Source organism: Tamandua tetradactyla, chromosome 11, assembly GCF_023851605.1.
Source record: "Tamandua tetradactyla isolate mTamTet1 chromosome 11, mTamTet1.pri, whole genome shotgun sequence".
Lineage (NCBI taxonomy): Eukaryota > Metazoa > Chordata > Mammalia > Pilosa > Myrmecophagidae > Tamandua > Tamandua tetradactyla.
In genome coordinates, this window is record NC_135337.1 from 64,711,087 (window position 1) to 64,732,676 (window position 21,590).

At 42.3% G+C, this 21,590-nt stretch overlaps 1 protein-coding gene across 2 annotated transcripts in view; it reads right to left on the reverse strand.

Annotated features, from left to right (window-relative positions):
• Nucleotides 1–21,590, reverse strand: part of AGPAT4 (1-acylglycerol-3-phosphate O-acyltransferase 4) — a 151,214-nt gene that overhangs the window by 29,392 nt on the left and 100,232 nt on the right. For both annotated transcript variants that reach the window (XM_077120794.1, XM_077120795.1), the window contains exon 3: nt 6,040–6,209. In XM_077120794.1, coding sequence (XP_076976909.1) covers nt 6,040–6,209 — 170 coding nt within the window. The remainder of the gene's footprint in view (nt 1–6,039; nt 6,210–21,590) is intronic.

The following is a 21,590-nucleotide window of genomic DNA, read 5'->3' on the forward strand; positions in this document are numbered from 1 at the left end:
TTGATCAGTTGGAGGCCTCAAAACCCAAAACTGAGGATTTCAAGAAGAGATTCTGTCTAAAGACTGAATCTTCCACCGCTCCCAAACTTCCCCTACAGACATTGCTTGTCCTGGAATTGCCAGCCTCCAACCTGCCTATTTGAACTTGCCAGCCTCTACAATAATTGTGTGAGCCAATTCCTTATAATAAATCACATTTACACACACACGTCCTGTTGGTTCTGTTCTCAGAGAGCCCTGCCTCCCCTAGCTGTGCTCTCACCTCGGGGAAGCTGCTGCCATGTCCTGGGCAAGCCCTAGGCCGAGGAACTGGGGATTGCCACAAACACATGAATGGAGAGATCACCCCACAGGCGAGCACCCCACAAAGCGAGCACGCCACAAGGTGAGCACCCCACAAGGCAAGCCTTCAAACAAGTCCACTGCCTGGCTGACAGCTTAGCTGACCACTCATAAGAGACCCCAAGCCAAGCCAGAACATCCTGGCTGAGCTGCACTTGGATTTCTGAACGACAGAAACTGGGATAATCCATTTGCTGTTTTGTTTTAAGCTGCTACATTCTGAGCTTCAATAGATCACTGATCTACACAGGTCCTTTAAAGATCTGTAAGCCAACATTTCAGTTGATCTCAGAATTAACCCTCTCGCAAAAGAGGCGCCAGTTTCTCTCAGGAAGAGACCACGGTTTCAAGGTCAGTTTTCTGCCCTGGAATAATTGATTTTATCATTTGGAGCAGGCAGTATTTATTTCCATGTCATGTGTCTTAACCATGATTATTTATCACAAATAATGAAAAGCCCCAATTAATTATCAATCCTAAAAGACCAATTAGCCATGTTCTCTAAACTTATATATAAGTGCATATCTGTGTACTTATATATAACAGACCCTTGTTCTTTTAACTACCTCATTCCACTCATTTGTGGAATTATGTACCACTGCTGCATTGAGACCTGAGAAAACCTAAGACGTACAATCAGATGGGATTTTTAAATAAATCATTTAAAAGAAAGAGAGAGAAGAAAGAAAACCAATCTCCAAGTCACAATTCTTCCACAGATAATATGAAGGGGTGGAAAGATAATTAAATGGGGACCTGATCCATTGCATTTCCCTAGCAAGTTTATTCACACTTCAGTCGCACGCACTGCAAACAGCCCATAGCTCACACTCACCCGTCACAGCAAGACAGTCTGTGCATCTCTCAAGCACCAGTGACCTGCCACCTCCGAGGGAGCCCAAGCGCTCTGAGAAAGGCCACTGGAAATACACTTGACCACACTGGACCTTGGGAAATTTTCAGAAGGTTGAAAGCCTCTTTTTTTTTTTTTCAAACAGAAAAGGGAATCTCACAACTTTCCACCCAAACCCAATTTCACATTTAATAACCCTACTCTCAGGAATTTCTGCAAATTTCATTTACTTCCATTTAAACTCATTCCCCCCTGGGCTGTTAGACATGAAGATGGAGAAATGCCTGTTCAGAAACTTTCTTTTTTCCCTCTTGTTCTTTGAAAAGCAAAATCCTAAGACTCCAGAAGGATCTCATCACCATGTTTTATTTGAAAAAGAAGATGGTTAAGCTGTGTGCACGTTCGAAGATCATTTTAGGCAAAAGATACACTGAAAATTAGTATAATAACATGCTGTTTCTTCTATTTTCAAAGGTAGTAGAAATTAATTGGTCAGTTTGGAAGAAGGCCAATGATCTCCTCTGACGCCCCATAACCACCGACCTCATGGACCGCAGCTCCTGGAGGGGTTGTGCACAGACAGCAGAATTGTTTCCTGCTACCTAGGGAGACCCTTTCCCTGGGAGAACATGGCCTGGCAGCTTCTACCTGGGTTGGCCCAGCTGCCCCACAGAGGTTCTGGACTCCCTCCCTGTTCTAGTTTGCTAGTTGCCAGAATGCAACACACCAGAGACAGATTGGCTTTTAATAAAAGGGGATTTATTTTGTTGGTTCTTCAGAGGAAAGGCAGCTAACTTTCCACCGAGGTTCTTTCTTACGTGGAAGGCACAGGATGGTCTCTGCTGGTCTTCTCTCCAGGCCGCTGGGTTCCAACAACTTTCCCCAGGGTGACTTCTTTCTGCATCTCCAAAGGCCTGGGCTGAGCTGCGAGTGCTGAGATGAGGAATGCTGAGCTGCTTAGGCTGTGCTACATCGCGCACTCTCATTTAAGCACCAGCCAATTAAGTCAAACATCACTCATTGCAGCAGACACGCCTCCTAGCTGACTGCAGATGTAATTAGCAACAGATGAGGTTCATGTACCATTGGCTTGTGTCCGCAGCAACAGAAATAGGTATGCTCACCTGGCCAAGTTGACAACTGAATCTAACTAACACACTCCCCTAATCCTCTCTCCACATACATGGAATGAATCAGGCCCCCTCTCTGCAGCGCTCTGCTTCTTTAGCGTGCACAGCAACTACAATGGATGTTTCTCCGGTGTTTGGAAAAAGGGGGAAAGTGACTCACCTTCCTGTTCACCTTCCCCACCCTCCAACTCTGACGGGAAGTCAGGCTCAAGGAAGCACTTCAGCAGGGATCTAGAAAAACCTAGAGCCTCACTTAGCAGGGGCTGGCCAAATTCCATGAGGACAGGCGCTGTATCATTCTGGTAACGTTTGGAGACCTGCCTATTTCATCTCCAGAAGGAATGAAAGCATTCTCCAAAATAAATGGGAAGGTTCACACCTCTTTTGCACTCAACAGTATTTGCTTTTTATTTAATGATAATAAAGGAAATCCTACAAACATGATATCCATGCAAGAAATATAGGCTGGGGATGTGAAATCTGTGCTGTAGGTTGAGCTGGCATTGCGAGAAATAACTTTCAGCTCAATGGCGCACTTACAACATGTGCTTTGCAGAAGAAGCACAGACTGCAAAGTCTTTGGACATAAGGCCCTAAGTGGTCCAGAGCTGGAGCTATCACTTGGTTTCTCCCCCTCTCTCTGGCCATGTTACCTCTGCTCCGTGTATACTGCCAGGTTCACCTTTTCCATATGTTTGAGTCTGTCACCTTGTGTCTGTCTGGGTCTGGATTATCCAGGAACTTCTCTGAGCTCTCTGTTAGCTTCCCTGCTTTGATCGTTCCAGCCTGGTCCATCCCCGACCTGGGGAAAGTGCTGACAAATTCCACCCTTTGGAAGGAACCCTGTGCAGAGCACAAGCTGGGCAGGATTTTGGAGGCCTGATGCCCATCAGCAGTTGGTCCTGGCCATCATCAGATGCTGAGACCAGGCAGTTTCTGGAGCAGATTTGTACTCCTGGTGCTTCTTCCACAACACCTTCTGGGGGAAAGAGTGGTGGCTTTGAATCCCAGTTACACCCCCATACACGCAACATTAGTTATTTTTTTAGTAATATCTGAAATCCTTTTTTGAGACATAAGGCTGGGGGTTGTTTTATCAGGTTCCTAGGCTGCTCGAGCAAATACCATGCAATGGGTCTGGTTAAACAATGGGATTTATTGGCTCATGGTATTGAGGCTAAAAGAAAGTCCAAATCAAGGACTCATCAAGGTGATGCTTTCTTCCCTTCCTTGGCACTCTGGGGCTGGCTGCTGGCCTTGGTGCTGGACTCTTCTGTCTCACGGCAGCATCTCCTGGCTCCGTTCTCCTCTGGGTTCCATTGAATTTCATGCCTCCTATGGCTTTCTCTCTATCTGAATTTCATTCGGCTTATAAAGGACTCCCATGATAGGATTAAGACCCAATGTGAATGAGGTGTGACACAGTATAACAGGAGTAGCCTTATCTCAAGGTCCCACTTACAGTGGGCGCACAGGCACGGATTAGGTCCAGGAACACGTTTTTCCAGGGCATAGACAGCTCCAAATCACCTCGGTGTGGGTGCAGAGAGGGAATCTCTGTGCTGTCGGCTGAGCCGGCCTGTTTAATAGCTTTCAGTTCAACAGCTTGGTGCTGTCTTGGGCAAATTATTGAATCAAATGAAGGCTCTAGGAGTTTATCTATCAAATGTGGATATCATAAGAATTGGAAATAGCAAAATTAAGGAGAATGACCCCTGAGAGTCATGCAGAGCAAGTAGCTGGTATTATTATTCATGATCATACATTACCAAGGGGGAGAGGGGAATTGGAAAGGGAGTCCAAGTCCAGTAGTTTTTTATATTATTGTAATACCATAGTGCAATTTAAAATTTCCCATGTCAACCACTTTCAAGTATACAATTCAGGGGCGTTAATGACATCCACAATGCTGTGCTACCATTATCACCTTGATAGTTAGTGCTCTCCATTCCTCTCCCCAGCTCTTGCCACAGGTAACCTGTGTCCTAATTTATGACTCTATTAATTTGCATATTCAAATTATTTCATGTCAGTGAGATAATACAACATTTGTCCCTTCACATCTGGCTTATTTCACTCAACATGATGATCTCTTTAAGGATCATCCAACAGACGTTGAGCTAGACTACTGGGACTCCTGCCCCATAAATTACAAATGTTTTCTCACTGTAACATGAATGCTCCAAAAGCCAGTTGGAAAGCCCTGGAAAATTCCTGCTCCCTCTAAACCACACTTTGACAACCAGTGGTTCCAGAAGAAGTTGGCATGTCAGAAAGTCTAATTGTAAAGTAGTAAAACTAATGTTACACTAATTGTCAAGATGAAAGGGCACCATGTACCCTTTCTCCAAAAACAGGACAGCCTTATCATGAATCGCTGGAGTGCACGGCGTGGTATGATACTTTAAGGGGTAATCTCTCAGAGAGAATAAAACTACAAAACTAGATGCTGCTGTGAAGGTATTCTGTAGATGTGATGAGCATCTAAGATCAATTGACTTATATCACCTTCCAAAATGTGGGTGGGCCTCATCCAATCAATTGGAATTCTTAAGAGCAAAGAACTGAGGTTTTCAGAAAAAGAAGAAATTCTGCCACAAGACTACATCTTCTACTGCTCTGTGGGTTTCCAACCTGCTGACCTTCCCTACAGATTTTGGACTCAGTACTTCAATATCAAATCTTGGCAGAATTTCCAGCCTGTTGCTTGCCCTATGGATTTGGGACTTGACAGTCCCCATAATCACATGAGCCAATTCCTTGAATAAATTTCTTTCTCTCTCTATATATATATTTTAAGCATGCATATATCTTGTTGGTTCTCTTTCTCTGATGAACCCTGACTGGTACTTCTACCTTCTGGTGCAAACCATCATGGCCTTTCCTAGCCCTGGGCCAATACTCTCATTGGAATACCTGAGTATAATCGGGGACTTTGGACTTTCAGCATCTGACATAAGATCAACCAGTAAACACCTGTACTTGTTAGAGATGACAAAAACAAAAATTGAGACCCCTTCTAAAGGCTTGCAAGCTACATATAAGAAGTCAAACTAGTTGGAGAAAAACAGAATGTCATATTTAATTCTAAATTCCAGAATGTACTCATTAGGGAAGGAGAAGAGCATGACAAGAATCAAACTGGACATGAGTTCAAATGCAAATCTAATTAATAGCTGTTTGACTGTGAGAAAAGCATTTAAACTCTTAATAACTTAGTTTAACAAAAGGGGGCTCATAAATGTTTCTTTAAGGATTAGAAAAAAACTACATGAAAACCGTGTGGCACCTAGTAATGGTTGGACAACATTATTATTACTGCTCAGAAGTTCATCCCAATTTCAAGGACAAACAAAGTTGTTGGTTAAGAACATTCCATCAAACAGATCCTGTTTATTTTGACATCTTTTTACAAATGCATTGCATTACGGTGTGACTACTCTAAGCCACGCTCTTGTTGAAACTTTCGAAATTTTTGTTGTTAAATGTAACATTTTAACGGTTGTAATAATTATTCGCATTGCTCTGAATATAGTATTTTATTTAAGAAAATAAACTTTGCATTCTTGCACTGTGAAAACAAAAAAAAAGAACATTTCATCAAGTAGCAATGTACTGATGCTTCTACAAAATCTGAATAAATGAGCGTGAAAAGGCACCTGACGGTCTGGAATAAGGGAAACCCACGGCGCGGGCGATGGGAACACGACTTACCCCTAAGACGCCGAAGCGTTCAGACAAGCTCCAACCACAGAGAAAGTCGATCTCAAACTTGTGGTTGAGAACCACAATGGCGTTCTCCTTCCCGTACCTGGGGTAGTCTCGGGGGTCGGTGTAGAGCGTGCATTCTGTGCCGGACCACCATTCCAGGAGCATCACCAGCTCTACGACAAACCACAGAACAGGCAGGTTTACGTCGGGCATTCTTCCTGACAGCGCGCCCAGCTGCGGGAGAAGCAAATTCAGAGCAAGGGAGGGGCTGTCGGCGCTTCAACTCCAGCTCCAATCCTTGAAAGGGTTTAGGAGCAGAAGGAAAAACGAGAAAGACTCCACAGCAGTCTCCAGAGGAAGCTTTGAGAAAGCAGATGACTGATGCAGGAATTTCATTGAATTCTTGATTGCATTTCTTGGTGAGGGGGAATGGGGGCAGAAAGCAGGAAGCCTGAATCCATCAAGAATGGGCCTCCTTATGTTCAGGGAGCTCTGAAAGGCCGCGGGAGATGATGGACGGAATTCTTAATATCCTGGGAAATGACTAATTTGGATCCTTAGAGACTCCATCAAAGCACAAGAAACACCCATTTTTCTTTTCCATTCCCCACGCCTGAGTGCAGTAGGATAATGGTGCAGAGAACCAAAAGCTCCAGCACCTGAAGGGCAAGGATAAATTAGAGTCGTTAGACTGCAGTGAATAAAACTATTAAAATACACTTTGCAGGAGCCGGTGAAAATATAAAAGTTCTTTTTTTTTTTTTCAGGGAATAACGACCAATTTGAGTTTACCCTCTAAGTGATGCCTCTAATGCGGGTGACTAATTCCCAAGTTGATAGCAGGAAAAGCCTATACAGGGAAACTTTCCAGAAAAATAGAATTGAATGTTGGTGATGGAAACTGTAATTATACAGCAACTTTGGGATGAATTTTTAAAGCTGAAGGTGTTGGGCAGGGGGGTGAGTGAGTCCACTAGTAAGGACCTGCCCTTTTATCACTGGTTAGTGGAATCCACACTTAGCAGAAGACTTGTTCACTCATCACACACACACACACACGTGCGCGCACACACACACACAAAGGTAAGATGGCATGACCCTCACTCCCACTAAGCCTCAGGTTTTAAAGGCTTGAGGTACTGCCCCTTGGAAACCTTTCTCCTCGAGCCCAGATACTTTTGAAGTGGAGCACAAGAACTCACTAGAAGACCTGCCGGTGCGGCTGCTTGGCAGTGACCTTGACAAGCTAACTTTATGCACCTCAGTGTGCTAATCTGTAAAATGGAGGTAGGATCACTGGGTTTTGTGAGAATTAAGACAGGCACTCAATCAGTGCAAGTTATCAGCATCTCTCAGGATCATTAAAAGCAAATAGAAACATTTCCCTTACTTTCCCAGAAATGAGTAGTCAAAATTGCCTGCGTATTTCCAGGAGTTGAGAAAATATCAAGCCCCCATTCGACTGTCACACCACTACGGAGGGAGCTGGAAGTGCCGCATGGAGGGACAAAAGTCAATGTCTAGGAAGAACAGGCAGCAGAGAGCATAGCAAAGGGATGGCCCATCACTGTGGGTTTGAAAGACACTTCCATGACTGCACCTGATCAAGAGGAGGAATGGAAAAGCAGAGGCTTTTGAGAGTGATTCACATTTTTTCCTGAGATAAGATGGTCAAGACCAATCTGACTCCATTACTGGCCAAGGAGCTCAGGTAAGCACCAAGACGGAACTGAGCAGGCAGCAAGACAAAAGTAGAAAGGTTTCTGGTGACTCAAATCTCAGAGATGCTCTCTGGTCACCATCCTCCAGGTATCTTTTGAATGCCTCTCCGTGCTTGACTCCTCCCTGCCCAAGACAAGACTGTGCTCCCTGACTGATATCATCCCTAGCACCCTTTGAAGCACTTGCCACAGCTTGTGATTTCAGCATGAGATGATCCTCTCCATTCTAGACCTCAATTCCAGGAGGCAAGAACTGCATTTCATGGTTCATCCCATCAATAACTCTACCACCAGTACCCAGCACAGTGCTGGGGCATTTATGCTTTCAGCAAACACCGTGTCATCACTCAATACATGCAGGAGACATAATACCAGCCTTACCGCCTAGAGGGAAGACAGACATTGCAAATCAGTGCAACCTGGGGAAGGAGGAAGGTATGTCAATAGGATGGTGGCTGGATATAATGCTCAAAATCATGGGTTTGGAAATCCAACACATCCATTTCAAGTCCTGACCATGCCACTGACTGGTTAGGAGACTTTGCACTTGTTTCTCTATTTCCCCTAAAGTCTAGGTGTTCTCTGTAAGACAAGAGTAATAAAACCTTTCACATAGGCATGGAATGTATCCTGGTTGGGCTGCTTTGGTAAAATTTCAGCACGTTCCTGGTGGGAAATCTTTGAAGGCTTCTGGGTACTAACACAGATGCTTCAATTTGAGATGTTCCATGGGTAATATCTTGGCTACTTTTAAAAAGTTTTAAAGAAGCCAAACCCCACTTAAGGGGACAGACTCCCTACATGTGCCTATAGAACAGAAAAAACAACCAAGGAAGTCAGCACCCTCTGGGTCGTTCCCTAAGCCCTTCCAAATAATGAAGGGAGAGCACTTGAGTATTGCTGCCTGGGACAAGGGGCTGCTGGCTGCAGGATATACAGTGCAGTGGCTAGGATCCTGAGGAAACTATTTCCTAGGGAAGAGGGGACATTCATATCTGTGCCTGAGAGGGAATTCCTAGGGACACATGTGCACGCCCAAGACAACCTTTGGCCTTGAGCTCATCTCTAAACTCATTGTTTAGATAAACCCTGCAGAAAAGCACTGACACTGGTCAATCTGCAAAGACTGGGAAAGGTGTTTTCTTTTTTAACTTCTTTTTTGTTTGCTTGTTTGTTAGCTCTTGGCATTTAAGGAAAACTCAGTCATAATGCTAGCCAGATACAAGCTGAAGGAGTAGATCCCTCAAATTTCTTAATTCCAGTTATTATACAGGACAATATCAAAATGTCCACATAGCAATAAAACATTGCAAAACACAAAAAAACAGGAAGCAAGGGCCTAGGCAAGGATTAAAGCATTAGGGACCATCAATGAGGGGGATTGGGAAATATCAGACAAAGAATTTTTAAAAACTGGTACTAAATATGCTCAAGTAACTAAAGGAAAGCATGGACAAAGAATTAAAAGAAATCAGGAAATTGATAAACACAGGAAGAATATCAATAGAGAAAGGGAATTATGAAAGGGAATAGAAAAGAGCTGAAGTCCAGTCATAGAAATGAACAATTTCCAAGGGAAGTTCAAAAGCAGACTGGTAGAAGAAAGAATCAGAGAACTTGAAGATAAGACCGTTGAAATCTGACAGTCTTCTTCTGTCAGAGCAGAAAGAAGAAAGAATGGACAAAAGTGAACAGAGCCTGAAAAACCTGTCAGACACCATCAAGTGTACTGATATACACACGGTAGGAGTTCAAAAGGAGAAGTGAGAAAGAGATAGACTATTCAAAGAAATAATGACCAAAAACTTCCCAAATTTAATGAAAGATATGAATATATATGTGCAAGATGTTCAATGAACTCCAAACAGGATAAACCCAAGTAGACCCACACCACAGCATATTATAATCAAACTGACAAAGGCTAAAGATAAAGATTGATTTCTAAAAGCCAAAAGAGAGAAGAAACATGTCACATATGAGGAGGTTTCAATAAGATTAAGTGCCAGTTTCTCATTGGAAGCCATGGAGGCAGGAAGGGAGTGGTAGAAAATATTTAAAATGATGAAAGAAAGCAATGCCAAACAAGAAATCTATATCTTGTGAAATTGTCTTTCAAAAATGAGGGAAAGCTGAAGCCATTGCCAGATAAACAAATGCTGAGGGAGTTTGCCACCATTAGATTAGCCTTACAAGAAATGCTAAAGGGAGTTCTGCAAGTTGAAAGGAAAGAACAAAAGAAATAGACTGAAGCTGCATTAAGAAATAAATTTCTCTGGTGAGAGTAATAACATAGGTAAATACAAATGCTAGTACTATTTTTGGACTGTCACTCCACTTTTTACTTACTACAGGATCTAAAAGGCAATTGCATAAATATAATGATAAATCAGTAGTTTTAGATTCAATGTGTAAATATGCAGTTTGTGACAGGAACTGCATGCAGGTGGACAAACAGGGTTATAAGAACATAGTTTGTGTATGCTATTGCAGTTAAGTTGGTATCAAAGCAGAGGAAATTGTTATACATTTAGAATATTACACTGAAGCCCCATGATATCTACAAAGAACATGCTGGAGAATACAAGCTCACAGAGTCAGAAAATAGAGTCTAGGTTGCTTGGGCTGGGGGGCATAGTGGGATGGAGGGTTTTTGTTTGGGGAGATGGGAAAGTTTTAGGTGAAGGTAGTGAGGTCACTGCGATACTGTGGACAAGATCAATCCCACTGAACGGTGCGATTAAGAATGGTTGTGATGGGAAAGTGTATGTTGTATATATGCTCTCACAACTAAACAAAAAAATGAAAGGACAACTAAAGAGACCATGACAATTAAATGCAATATTTGTTCCTGGACAGGATCTAACAAAGGGAAAAGAAAAGCCTCAAAGGGACAGTTATTGTGAAATATGAAAAAATTGGAATATAAACTTTAAGGATTAAATTAAAGCTAAATTTCTTGAACTTGATAATTGCTTTTAAGGTGGTTATGTAAGTGAATATTCTTGTTCATAGGAGATGTCCATGGCAGGGTGGTATTGAGTGTTCAAAGAGCAAAATATATACAACCTACACTCAAGTGTTCAGAAAATGGATTGATAAATGGACAGACATATAGACAGACGTATAATGGATAGTTAGATGGCTAGTGTTCTAGTTTGCAAGCTGCCAGAATGTGATATATCAGAAATAGAATGGCTTTTAAAAAGGGGAGTTTATTAAGTTGCAAGTTTACAGTTCCAAGGTCATGCAAATGTCCTAATTAAGGTACCAACAAGAGGTTACCTTCACTCAAGAAAGGTCAATGAAATTCAGGGTTTCTCTCTCAGTTGGAATGGCATGTGGCGAACATGGTAACAACTGGTAACTTCCTCTCCAGACTTCTTGTTTCGTGAGGGTTCCCCGGGGGGTATATTCCTTCTTCCTCTTCAAAGATCTCTGACTATGTGGACTCTCTTGGTTCTGGTGGCTCTGTAGCCTTTTCCAAAATGGTTCCCTCTTAAAGGGCTCCAGTAAGCAGCCCCACCTTGAATGGGCGGAGACATGTCTCCATGGAAACCATCTAATCAAAAGTTATGAGTCTGGCTGAAGGATGCACTGACAGAGAAGTAGATTAGGAAACGATGGTGTATACATATGAATGAAGGTTGTGCTGCTACAAAAAGGAGCAATGTCATGAGGCATGCAACGATGTGGGTGAACATGTGGGACATTTGGTGAGACAAAATAAGCCAGAAACAAAAAATAACAATGGTTTGGTCACCTTTAGAAAATGCTTATAAGAAAACAGGGGCCTAGATTGTAAGCTTTTACAGCAGACACATTAAGTCCAAAGTGGTGATTATTATTTCTGGACTTTGAGAGGCTGTTTTATATATATAACCTGATATTTAGAGCTAAGAATGAAGCCGAACAAGTTGAGGTTAAAGTAATTCAGAACATAGGGATAAGGAAGACAGTGTCTCTATTTCAAAATCACACATACTCTTTGAGAACAATAGAAGAAAGGTTTATTTGATCTGGAACTGAAATTTTCTGTAGTGCATAATTTAATTCAACCTATCTGTATAGCTCATTTGAACTGAAACACAGGAAGCACAGAATAAGAAAGAGGTCCTTTAATCCTGTATAGATTATTCTAGAGTATATTAAGCAGATAATCAAAAAGTATTGGCAGGTGGGCCATGGTGGCTCAGCAGGCAGAGTTCTCGCCTACCATGCCAGAGATCCGGGTTCAATTCCCAGTGCCTGCTCATGCAAAAAAAAAAAAAAAAAAAAAAAAAAAAAAAAATTGCCAAAGTCCCCTGAGGGAGGGGAGAAAGAAGAATAGGGAACTATTAAACCTTACCAATAGGGAATCCCCTGATACTGTGTCAAACTTTAGGGGTACCCAAATCAATAGGCCATGCCCTCAATCATGAGGCTTACTTTTGTGAAGCTTATGTAGGTAGCAAAGAAGCTTAGACTATTGATAGGCATGCCTAAGGGTTACTTCTGGAGAACCTCTGTTGTTGCTTAGATGTGGGTTCAGTCTCTGTAAGCCCAACTCTGCAAGTGAAATCATTGCCCTCCCCCCTATGTGGGACATGACATCCAGGGGTGAAAGTCTCCCTGGCGATGTGGGAGATGACTCCCAGGGATGAATTCAGACCTCACACCATGGGATCAACAATTCCTTCCTGACCAAAAGGGGGAAAAGAAGTGTAATTAATAAAGTATCAGTGGCAGAGAGAGTTCAAATAGAGTCGAGAGGCTGCTCTGGAGGTTGCTCTTATGCAAGCTTCAGGTAGACCTTGTTACCTATCATAACCTGCCAACCCCCAACCAAGAACATTCTAGCCAATCCTATAGAACACCTAGGGCAATATATAAGATTCCACAGGGTTCCAGGCCCTAGAGTACCTTTCCAGAAACCTACAATCTCCAAATGGGTCCCTGGTCCAGATAAGTCCTGAAACCTAGCCCAGCCTCTCCAGAACACCAGATAGTTCCATCTCCCTGCCACATATTAGTGACAGACGCTTCCAATAGCAAAAATTTAGAATTGCCATAGCCCAAACAACCCTATGAGAGGTATAGAAACATCAAAAATGATGGTGGAATTATACACAAGACTGCTGAATCATTAAACTGATATCTCTTTTAGTCTCCAGTATTTTAGAGCAGCTAGAAGTGAAAGCCTAAAATTGTGAAATTGTAACCTATGTCCAAGTCTGAAATATGTTCTACAACTAATTTGGTGCTGTGCTCTGAAATTTATAGCGTTTTTGTATTTATGTTATTGTTCACAAAAAAAAAAGAAGGAAAAAAAAGTCAATTGTGATGATAAAGTATTTAAGCCCTCTAGTCTCCTATATTCTGGAGCAGCTAGAAGGAAAAATCTGAGAGGATCGTATGGTAGCCCATGACAAACTCTGGGATCTGTCCTGTAACCACTTGAAGAGTGCTTTGAAAACTATTGCTTTTATATTTCTTTACTTTGTATATATATTATACCCTAAAATAAAAAAGTTAAAAAAAAAAAAAAGAAAAGAAAAATTACTGGGTTACATCTCCGTGGAAACAATAAAAAACTCCCATCCAGCAATATGGAATGAGGATTAAAGAACTTTGACTTTTCTGGGGTCTACAACAGCTTCAAACTGGCACAGCTAGATAGATATGGCATTTGTGGCAAAATGTTAACATTGGTGGATCTGGGTACCTGGGAAGGGTGGGTATGGGTATATATATTTGTATATAACAGATATAATTGTATTATATTTGCAACTGTCTTGTACGTTTGAAAGTATTTCAAAATAAGCAGAAAAAAAAAAGGCTAGTTCGCAATTTCATAGGATTCAATCCAGTAGTTACCCAGTATGGAGTTTCATGATTTATTTACCACTCTACTACTGATGAGCATTTCCCCCCTGATTTTTCACTGTTCAAAGTAATATTCCAGTAAGAATCCTTGAAAGTGCATGTTTTAAAATATTTGCGTAAATATTTCTTCAGGATAAAGATACCAGAAAAGTGGAATTACGATTGAAGAGTATGTATTTTTAAAAATTTTATGGATACTTCCAAATAACACTCCAAAAAGGTTTCACCATTATATGCTTGAATCAGCAGTATATGAGGTCTTTCTCTGAATGCTATACTAACATTGCAAGCTCCTTGAAGGCTGGAACCAAGTATGTCCTTTAAAACTCACTGCTATGGTGTATGAAATAAGTCGAACCAATTACACTGGAACATCTTCAAAGGTAGGGCCTGTGGCTTATTCATCTTTGTATCTTTCACATCCTTAGTACACTACTCAAAAAACACCTGACGTTAGTTGACTGACTTACTGGTTAATGGTTTAGTTGGACGGTCCCTTGTAAATAGCTGCATGCGATTTACAAAGCTACCTGAAATGTGTGCTTTGTTCTCTACTTGGATGCTTCATTTATTCTCTTGCGTTCTTGCTCTCATGCCTGTCAGCAACAGCCTACATTCAATAGCCTCAGGGGCCAACTCTTTGCTACTGAAGATTATTTGCTTTAATGGAGCTGCTCCTATTTAAGCTGGGACATGTGTCATTCAATTTAGAGGCCATGCCATAACATCACGCAATGGATATTGGGGCTCTATACATGCTCCTGGCTTAGGTATGGAGTGGGGTGCTGCCCTCTATGCCCCAAAGTAACATGAGGTCCAATAGCGGTGCAGCCAACATTAACTCAAATTTCATCCTGTCCTGCCCCACTCAGCCATCTGCCAAGCGCAGCAGGCCATCTTGGAGTTCTAGCAGCGCTGCGCCTTCTGCCTCCCTTCCCACAAGTTTCTGTTTCTCTGGTCTCCCTTCATGGAAGTGGTGCCCTTTCCTTTCAAAGGACATATTCTCAGGAACCTGAAAGTTAATTTACTATGATAACAAAGGACCCTGGGCAAAAGGTGGTCTGTGAGAAAGCAAGGTCCTTTGTCATTTACTTAGGGAAAGAAAAATCACTTGTCAAGGGTTTCAGATTGCAATCCTACCAAGCTAGCTTTACAGTCTCAGAAGTCAACAAATGCTAGCAGGGTAAACAGGGCAGGAACAAAGATATGGATGGGTCTTTGCCCCCAAAGCATTTACCTCCTTGTTTGGGAGACCAAACTAACATTAAATTAAACAACCAAAATAAGCAATTCAGGCTTAATTCAGGCAATGCAGGAGTTGGTGCTAATAGTTGAGTAGTTAATTGAAAAAATATTAAAGCAATGCATCAAATCAAAACAGAAGCAGGAGTAAGGGCAAGAGAGAAGTGCTCCTTCTGACAGCCCCAGAGAAGGGCCCTGGGGCTGCAAATGACTTGCCCCAAGAGGCCTCACACACAGTGGGAAGATGCTGGAAAGAAGAAAATGGGGCCTTGGATCTGGAGACTCTTCTGGATCTTCTCCAGGACCATCTCAGTCAACCATGACTCCGTGGGAAGGTCTTGACCTTCAGAGAGAGTGAGTGCATGCTTCATCTCTATGGGGCACTGCAGACACGTCTGCCTGAGCATAGGGGGCCTTCTCTCCAGACCAAGCCTATGAGCAATACAGACTACAGGAAAGCACAAGGACCCAGGACTGCCAAGGTCACCAGGCAGGAAAGCCACATGGGACCGTGGGTTGGATGTGACTACTCCAAGTTCAAGTGCTCTCAGGTAGAGAAAGTTTCAGACTAGACCTTCCTCTGACTTCAATGTTCTGGCTTCAGGGATCTGGTCTTACATGGTAATCATTAAGTGAGCTGAAGGGCAGGAGGAAATGCTACCCTGAGCCTGGTCATCCACACAGAGGCCCTTGTGATCCTAAGGTCCATGAAAAAGAAAAGGCCAAGAGCAGAATTACAGAGATCCATATAGTGTGGGGTGAAGGCCGTGGTTATCTTAGTGCCATCCCTGTAGACTTGAGAATTTAGATGATACCATAATTTCCTTCTCTGATAAGTCTGTAATCCCTGATCTTTGTGAATGATGACAATAGCCAGCCTGTCCTGTTTTCTGGATGTTGTTTGATTTCCTTGGGCCCTTCCCCAATCCACGAGTTTGTAGTGGGATTGAGTCACTGGATCCTGCCCTCCTTCTCCACTGACTTGTTCTCTGGCCTGGTCAATGGGCATTTCTCCTGGGAATGGGAATGTGGAGGTGGTGCACACAGGATGCAGGACGGGTGAAGGTGAGTCATGGACAGGCAACAAGGCTGCCCCAGTTCACCCTCCTTAGGTCAATGGAGCCGCCCTGTCTCCTGGCTCTTCCAGAGGTCTGGCTATTCCATTGAGAGAGTCACCCAACATCCTTCCAATAAATCCTAATTTATTGCTTAGGTGGAAGTCAAATCCTATCGATAGTTATGAAAGAAGTCTGTTCCCTTACCCATGAAGGAAGCTGGGTGCCATCCTTCCATCTTCCTCACCACTCCCCTAACCCTCAACCAAGAAATCTGTTAACCTTAGGGTGTACTGCAGTGGCACAGCCGCAGGTTAGGGACTCTCCATTCTTGGGCCCAGTGTCTGCAGTGGCCACACGGTGTGGCGAAAAGGGTGTGAACTTAGAATCCCTCAGACTTAACACTGACCCTGCCTTTCTCAGCCATGTGCCCCCTTCCCCCACTATGGGTCACTTGGCCTCAGCTTCTTTTCCTCGATGGCTGAATGGGAATAACACAGCTGAGGTTAAAATAAATACCACCACAAGGGGTCTCAGAGATTTAGGAACTCACATTTCACCAAGTTTTTTCTCTGGCTCTCCTTTAGCTCACAGCATCTCAGTGAACCTGGAATAGTCCCATGTGACCATGAAATACAGACCAGATGGCCCTCGCCCTCCTCCCCACAAAATAAACGCCATTTTATTCTAGTCTCAAGATAAGTCTAAAGTGAAATGTATTTGTTCAAAGTGGATGATGGAAATGGCTGCGTGGTGCAGGGAGTGCCACCCCACCTGCAGATGGGAAATCCAGTGTGCCAAGAGGCAGGCAGAATACTGGCTGTGATGCTCAAGTATAATTTTGCAAGATAGTATCATTGGGGGGGAATGATTCAGAAGGTCTCTGTGTTATCTCTTATAACTAGATGTAAATTACAGTGATTTCAAAATGAAGCAAAAACAACAAAGTCGAGTGGTGCCTCCCTGTCAGGCTCTGAAAGCCACGGTCATCAGGCCCGTTTGGCCTGGGTGGCCCTGGCTTGTCAGCGAAACTAGCTCCTCCCCACCCCACCCTTCCTGGGGACATTGATTTGAGCAGATACATAATTTGTCATCTTATTGCATTCCCTCCACCCATGCCACTTTGAATCTGCATGTTCATTCCAGCAGGTGTTGGCCGATCTTATCCCCAGAAGGTAGGATGTTCAGGGGATTTCAAAAACTCCTAATAGCCAAGTCTGTCACCGGGCTTTCTTTGACATAACAAGGCAATTATACAAACCTTTGGTCACATTTTAAAAAAATTCCAGTCTGCCAAGTTTTGCAGTGTTTATTCCCCTTCTCCCCCATCCTTTTCTCCAAAGTCGGGCTGGTCTGGTGACTGCCTGGTAGCCTAGAGGATACTGGGTGCTGCTGCTTCTCAGCAGCCTGACCTGGCTTCTGCCCTTCCTGGACCCCCTCTGGATTTAACCAGTGGTTCCTTCCAGTTTTGCCAATTCAATTAGGTGAGCTGGTGCAGCTGATGCCCAGTCATTTGAGGCAATAACCAGGAGCTGAGTGAGCACAGTCCAGGTGGCCGTAGAGGTGGGTGGCCTGAAGTGCAGATTTGGTTTTGTTATATTTACTATCAGACGTTCATAAGATAATTACAAACAAGAAAGGAGGAGGAGGAGATAGACATCAGGCAAAAGGGAAGGGCAGGAAGAGAGCCTTCTATTTCCCCATATGTACAAGATGAGCAGGAAGAAAAAGGTAACAATGTTAGCATTTGTTAAGTCAGTTCACCACATCTGTGGAGAGATGCTACTTTACAGATGAAGACACTGGGACACAGAGAAGGAGGCAACCTGCCCAGGTTCCTACAGGAAGAAAGTGAATGAGCTGGGATTGGAACACAGACAGAGTGGTACTAGAGCCAGGGTGGACTCTCGAGAGCTGCCAAAGACACTACAATCCATGATTATATGACACGGAGGGGAAAGAGAATTTTTGGGGGCAGGGAAGAAATAAGGGGCAGGTGGAGTGGAAGGTTCCTAGGCTTTGGCCTCAGACCAAAGGTCAACTCTTTTTTTGTAAAAATGATAAAAAAAAAAAAATACCGAACTGAAAGATATACCTTGAAGATGAAATATACTCAGGTATGAATAGCATTAACCACCATGCCTGGAACTAGTGAGTGCACGTCTTCTCCTCCTACGCAATAATAGTATGTTGCAACATAATGAGAATAACAAAACATATCATTAAGAAACAGAGATAAACAAACTGGAAAGAAATGAGGGACAGATCTCCTGGATGAGTGCCCACTTGCAGGCATTCCCAAAACGAATTTGTTCCCACTTGACTTCTGCTCTCTAGACATAGTTCATGATAAAACAGCTGGAAGACCTGGTTTCATTTGGGTCTAGATCTCAGAAGCCCACACCCTCTTAGGAGAGCCCCCACAACCCTTGAAACTTCTAGACAACTAGTCTTTCCATGGTCCAGGCAGACAGAGGTGTCTAAGGCTCCCTTCTTCTCCCCTAAACTTTTCACCAAAGTTTCTGCTAAGTCACAGATTGGCAGGATTTCCATTGTATCTCCTTTCTGTGGCCCATTCCAGGGGAGGCACCAAGGAGAACTTTAATAAAACAAGGGAGGCAAGAAGCCTGCAGACCTTGAACTGCATAGACTTGATCAAATCCTGAAGACTGCCGTTCATTGTTCAAACATGCCTCAATAGCCAGAATCTCCTACCACTGTATAGATGGAAGAACTACAACAAATGGAAAATTGTATCTCTTTTTACCAAATTTTAACTTTTAATAATTTTTTGTTATTTAAAAAGTTCAGTTTTCTCTCATCCTTAAATGCCTCCACATGCCAGAAGAAAGTTATAAATCTTATGAGGCATAAAAGTGCTGCTGTTTTCCTCCTGTTAACAAATGTGAGTGCAAAGTGTTTTGCATGCAGCAGCTCACCCAGGCATGGGTAGAGAAAGGCATTCGTGCCTCTTTGCACCCTGAACCCCATCCTTCAGCTGAAGGTCGTTAATCAAATTACATTCTGCCCACCAAGCACTATCTGGGCCTTATACAATAATTGAAATAAAAACATGGAATTAAACAATTAGAGCTGAGTAAACAAAATGGCACCTTCCCCACTCTTCCTCCCAGCAGACACTCAGCTGCACAAACAAAAGCCTGCACTGTCCCCAAGTGAGCCCACAGAGACGCTGTAAAAAGAAATAGAGGCAAACAATTGAAAGCTGGCAATGCAGCTTTTATTTTCCAGTTTTCGAATCAGAGTCTGGGATTTCCACAACCAGCTGTCTTTCCCAGTCCCAATCTGCATCTAGGTTCTTTTTAAATCAGAGCCAGCTCAGCCAACTAATTCCACCTCCTTGCCTTGGCCCCATCTGTAGTCCTGTCTTATCAGACCTTCCCAAACTTGGCTAAAGTTGGTTTCCTTTCCACCCATGTTTATCATTTCCTCTCTTTTCCCCACTTCTGTCATTTCTACTGAACTTGACCCATCCTTCAAGGCTCAATACAGGTCCCACATTTCTAAGAAATTCCCTGCAAATCTTAAGCCACACAGACATTGGGTCTTCCTAATGTGTGCTCTATTCGTTTTGGCACTTGCTTGTGTTCGATTCTGATGTATTTCTAGTTAATTCACTAATATATGCTTTTTTTTTTTTTTTTTTTTTTTTTTTGCTACAACCAGATTTCAGGGCTTTTCTTTCTGTGGTGCCAAGATGGTAAAACTGTAGTCTTCACGACATTCCAGTCCACACCTCTGAATCTTGCATTTGCCATCTAAATTCCCTGGCCACCGAATGATCTGAAGCAAGAAGCTCAAGTTCTTAACACAAACTACACACCCAGATGAAGACGAGAAGATAATCAACAGCACACGACCTGGGATCTGGGATCTTATTCTGAGGGGAGAGTAAGTCTTCCCAGGTTAACGTTTTGGGTCATCCTTCCAACTACTACTCATTATTGTCAAACTCTCAGTGGTCTTCAAGGCCACGTTCCAATACGTGAAGCCTTCCAGATGGAGGCGATATTGGCCCATGCACCAAAAGAAAAAAAGGGGGAGGGGCAAGGACCTGAATAGATACTTCTACAAAGAAGGTATCCAGATGCCCAATAAGCACATTAAAAGATGTTCAACACCATTAGCCATCAGGGTAATGAAAATCCAAACCACTATCAGATACTATTTCATACCCACTAGAATGGCTACTATTCAAAAATGGGAAAATAATTCTTGGAGAGGATAGGGGGAAACATGAACCTTCAAACATCGGTGGTGGGAATATAAAACGGTGCAGCCACTGTGGAAAACACTTTGGAATTTCCTCAGAAAGTACAGAATTATCATATTACCTGGCAGTTCCACTTTCTAGGTATGTACCCAAAAGATTTGAACGTAGTGACTCAAACAGATATTTGCACACTGATGTTCATAGCAGCATTATTCACAATTGCCAAAAGATGAATTTCGGAAATTTGAGACTGTACATGTTACTAAAATAGAACTGTAAAGAGCATATCTTAAAATAAGGGCAATGAATAAATAAATAATAGGGGGAGATAGGTGGTAAAAAAAAATTGGTAGATTGCAATATTATCTGGTCAATGAGAGGGAAGGGGAAGGGTCTATGGGATGTATGGGTGCTTTCTTTTGTCTTTATATTTCTTTTTCTGGAGTGATGTAAATGTTCTAAAAATGATTATGGTGATGAATACACAAATATATGATGATACTGTGAGCCACTGACTGTATACTTTGGATGGATATATGGTACATGAAATATCTCAATAGAAATATTTTAAATGCATATTCCCAGCATTTCCACTATAGATTCAGATTTAATTCACTCAGGATGGGGCTAGAATACGTTTTGAGAAATACTGTTTTATCTCCATGAGCCCTAATACCCACAATACTGTACGATATAGTTGGTTTTGCTCCCCATTTTATAGATGATGAAGCTGAAGCTCTGATTGGTTAAGGAACTTGCCCAAGGGGTCACAGTACATAGGTAGCATTCAAATCCAGCAGGTCTGATTTGAGAGCTAGTGTTTCATTAATTATATGATACTGCTTTTTCATCGATTATTTTATCACTGGAAACAAATATGTGTGTATAGATCTTTCATTGGACTTGGATTACAAAATAAATTAATCTGTGTATCATATACAGTGCTTTTGAATTGTATCAACCTGTATACTAAGCCCATTTGCACACAGTGGCCTTATTAACATGTCCTAATCTGCAAAGAATGTGTAAAACAAATATGTATGTCTGCATATGTATATGTGTATGTGTATTTGCATTCTTCTCCATTAAGTTTCAAATCTTAACTTGTAAAACCCTGGCATATTTAAGGATTCTTCAATTGATAGATTCTTTCATAAGGAACTCCCAAATTTTAAATATTTAGTCATAGATTTATTAAAATTATTTATCAGCAAAAAAAAGAGTAAATCCTAATGTAAATGATGGACTATAGCTAATAATATGTTTCATCAATCATCATAAAGAGATCACACTAACGCGAAGCTTTAATAACCGGGAAATGATTTGTGTGTGGGTAGAAGGCCTATAAGGCAAACGACAGGAACGGAAGCAACATTTGTTTGAATATTGATTGTTACATGGCTTCGAGTTGGGAACTAAAGTTTTTTTTTTTTTTTTTTT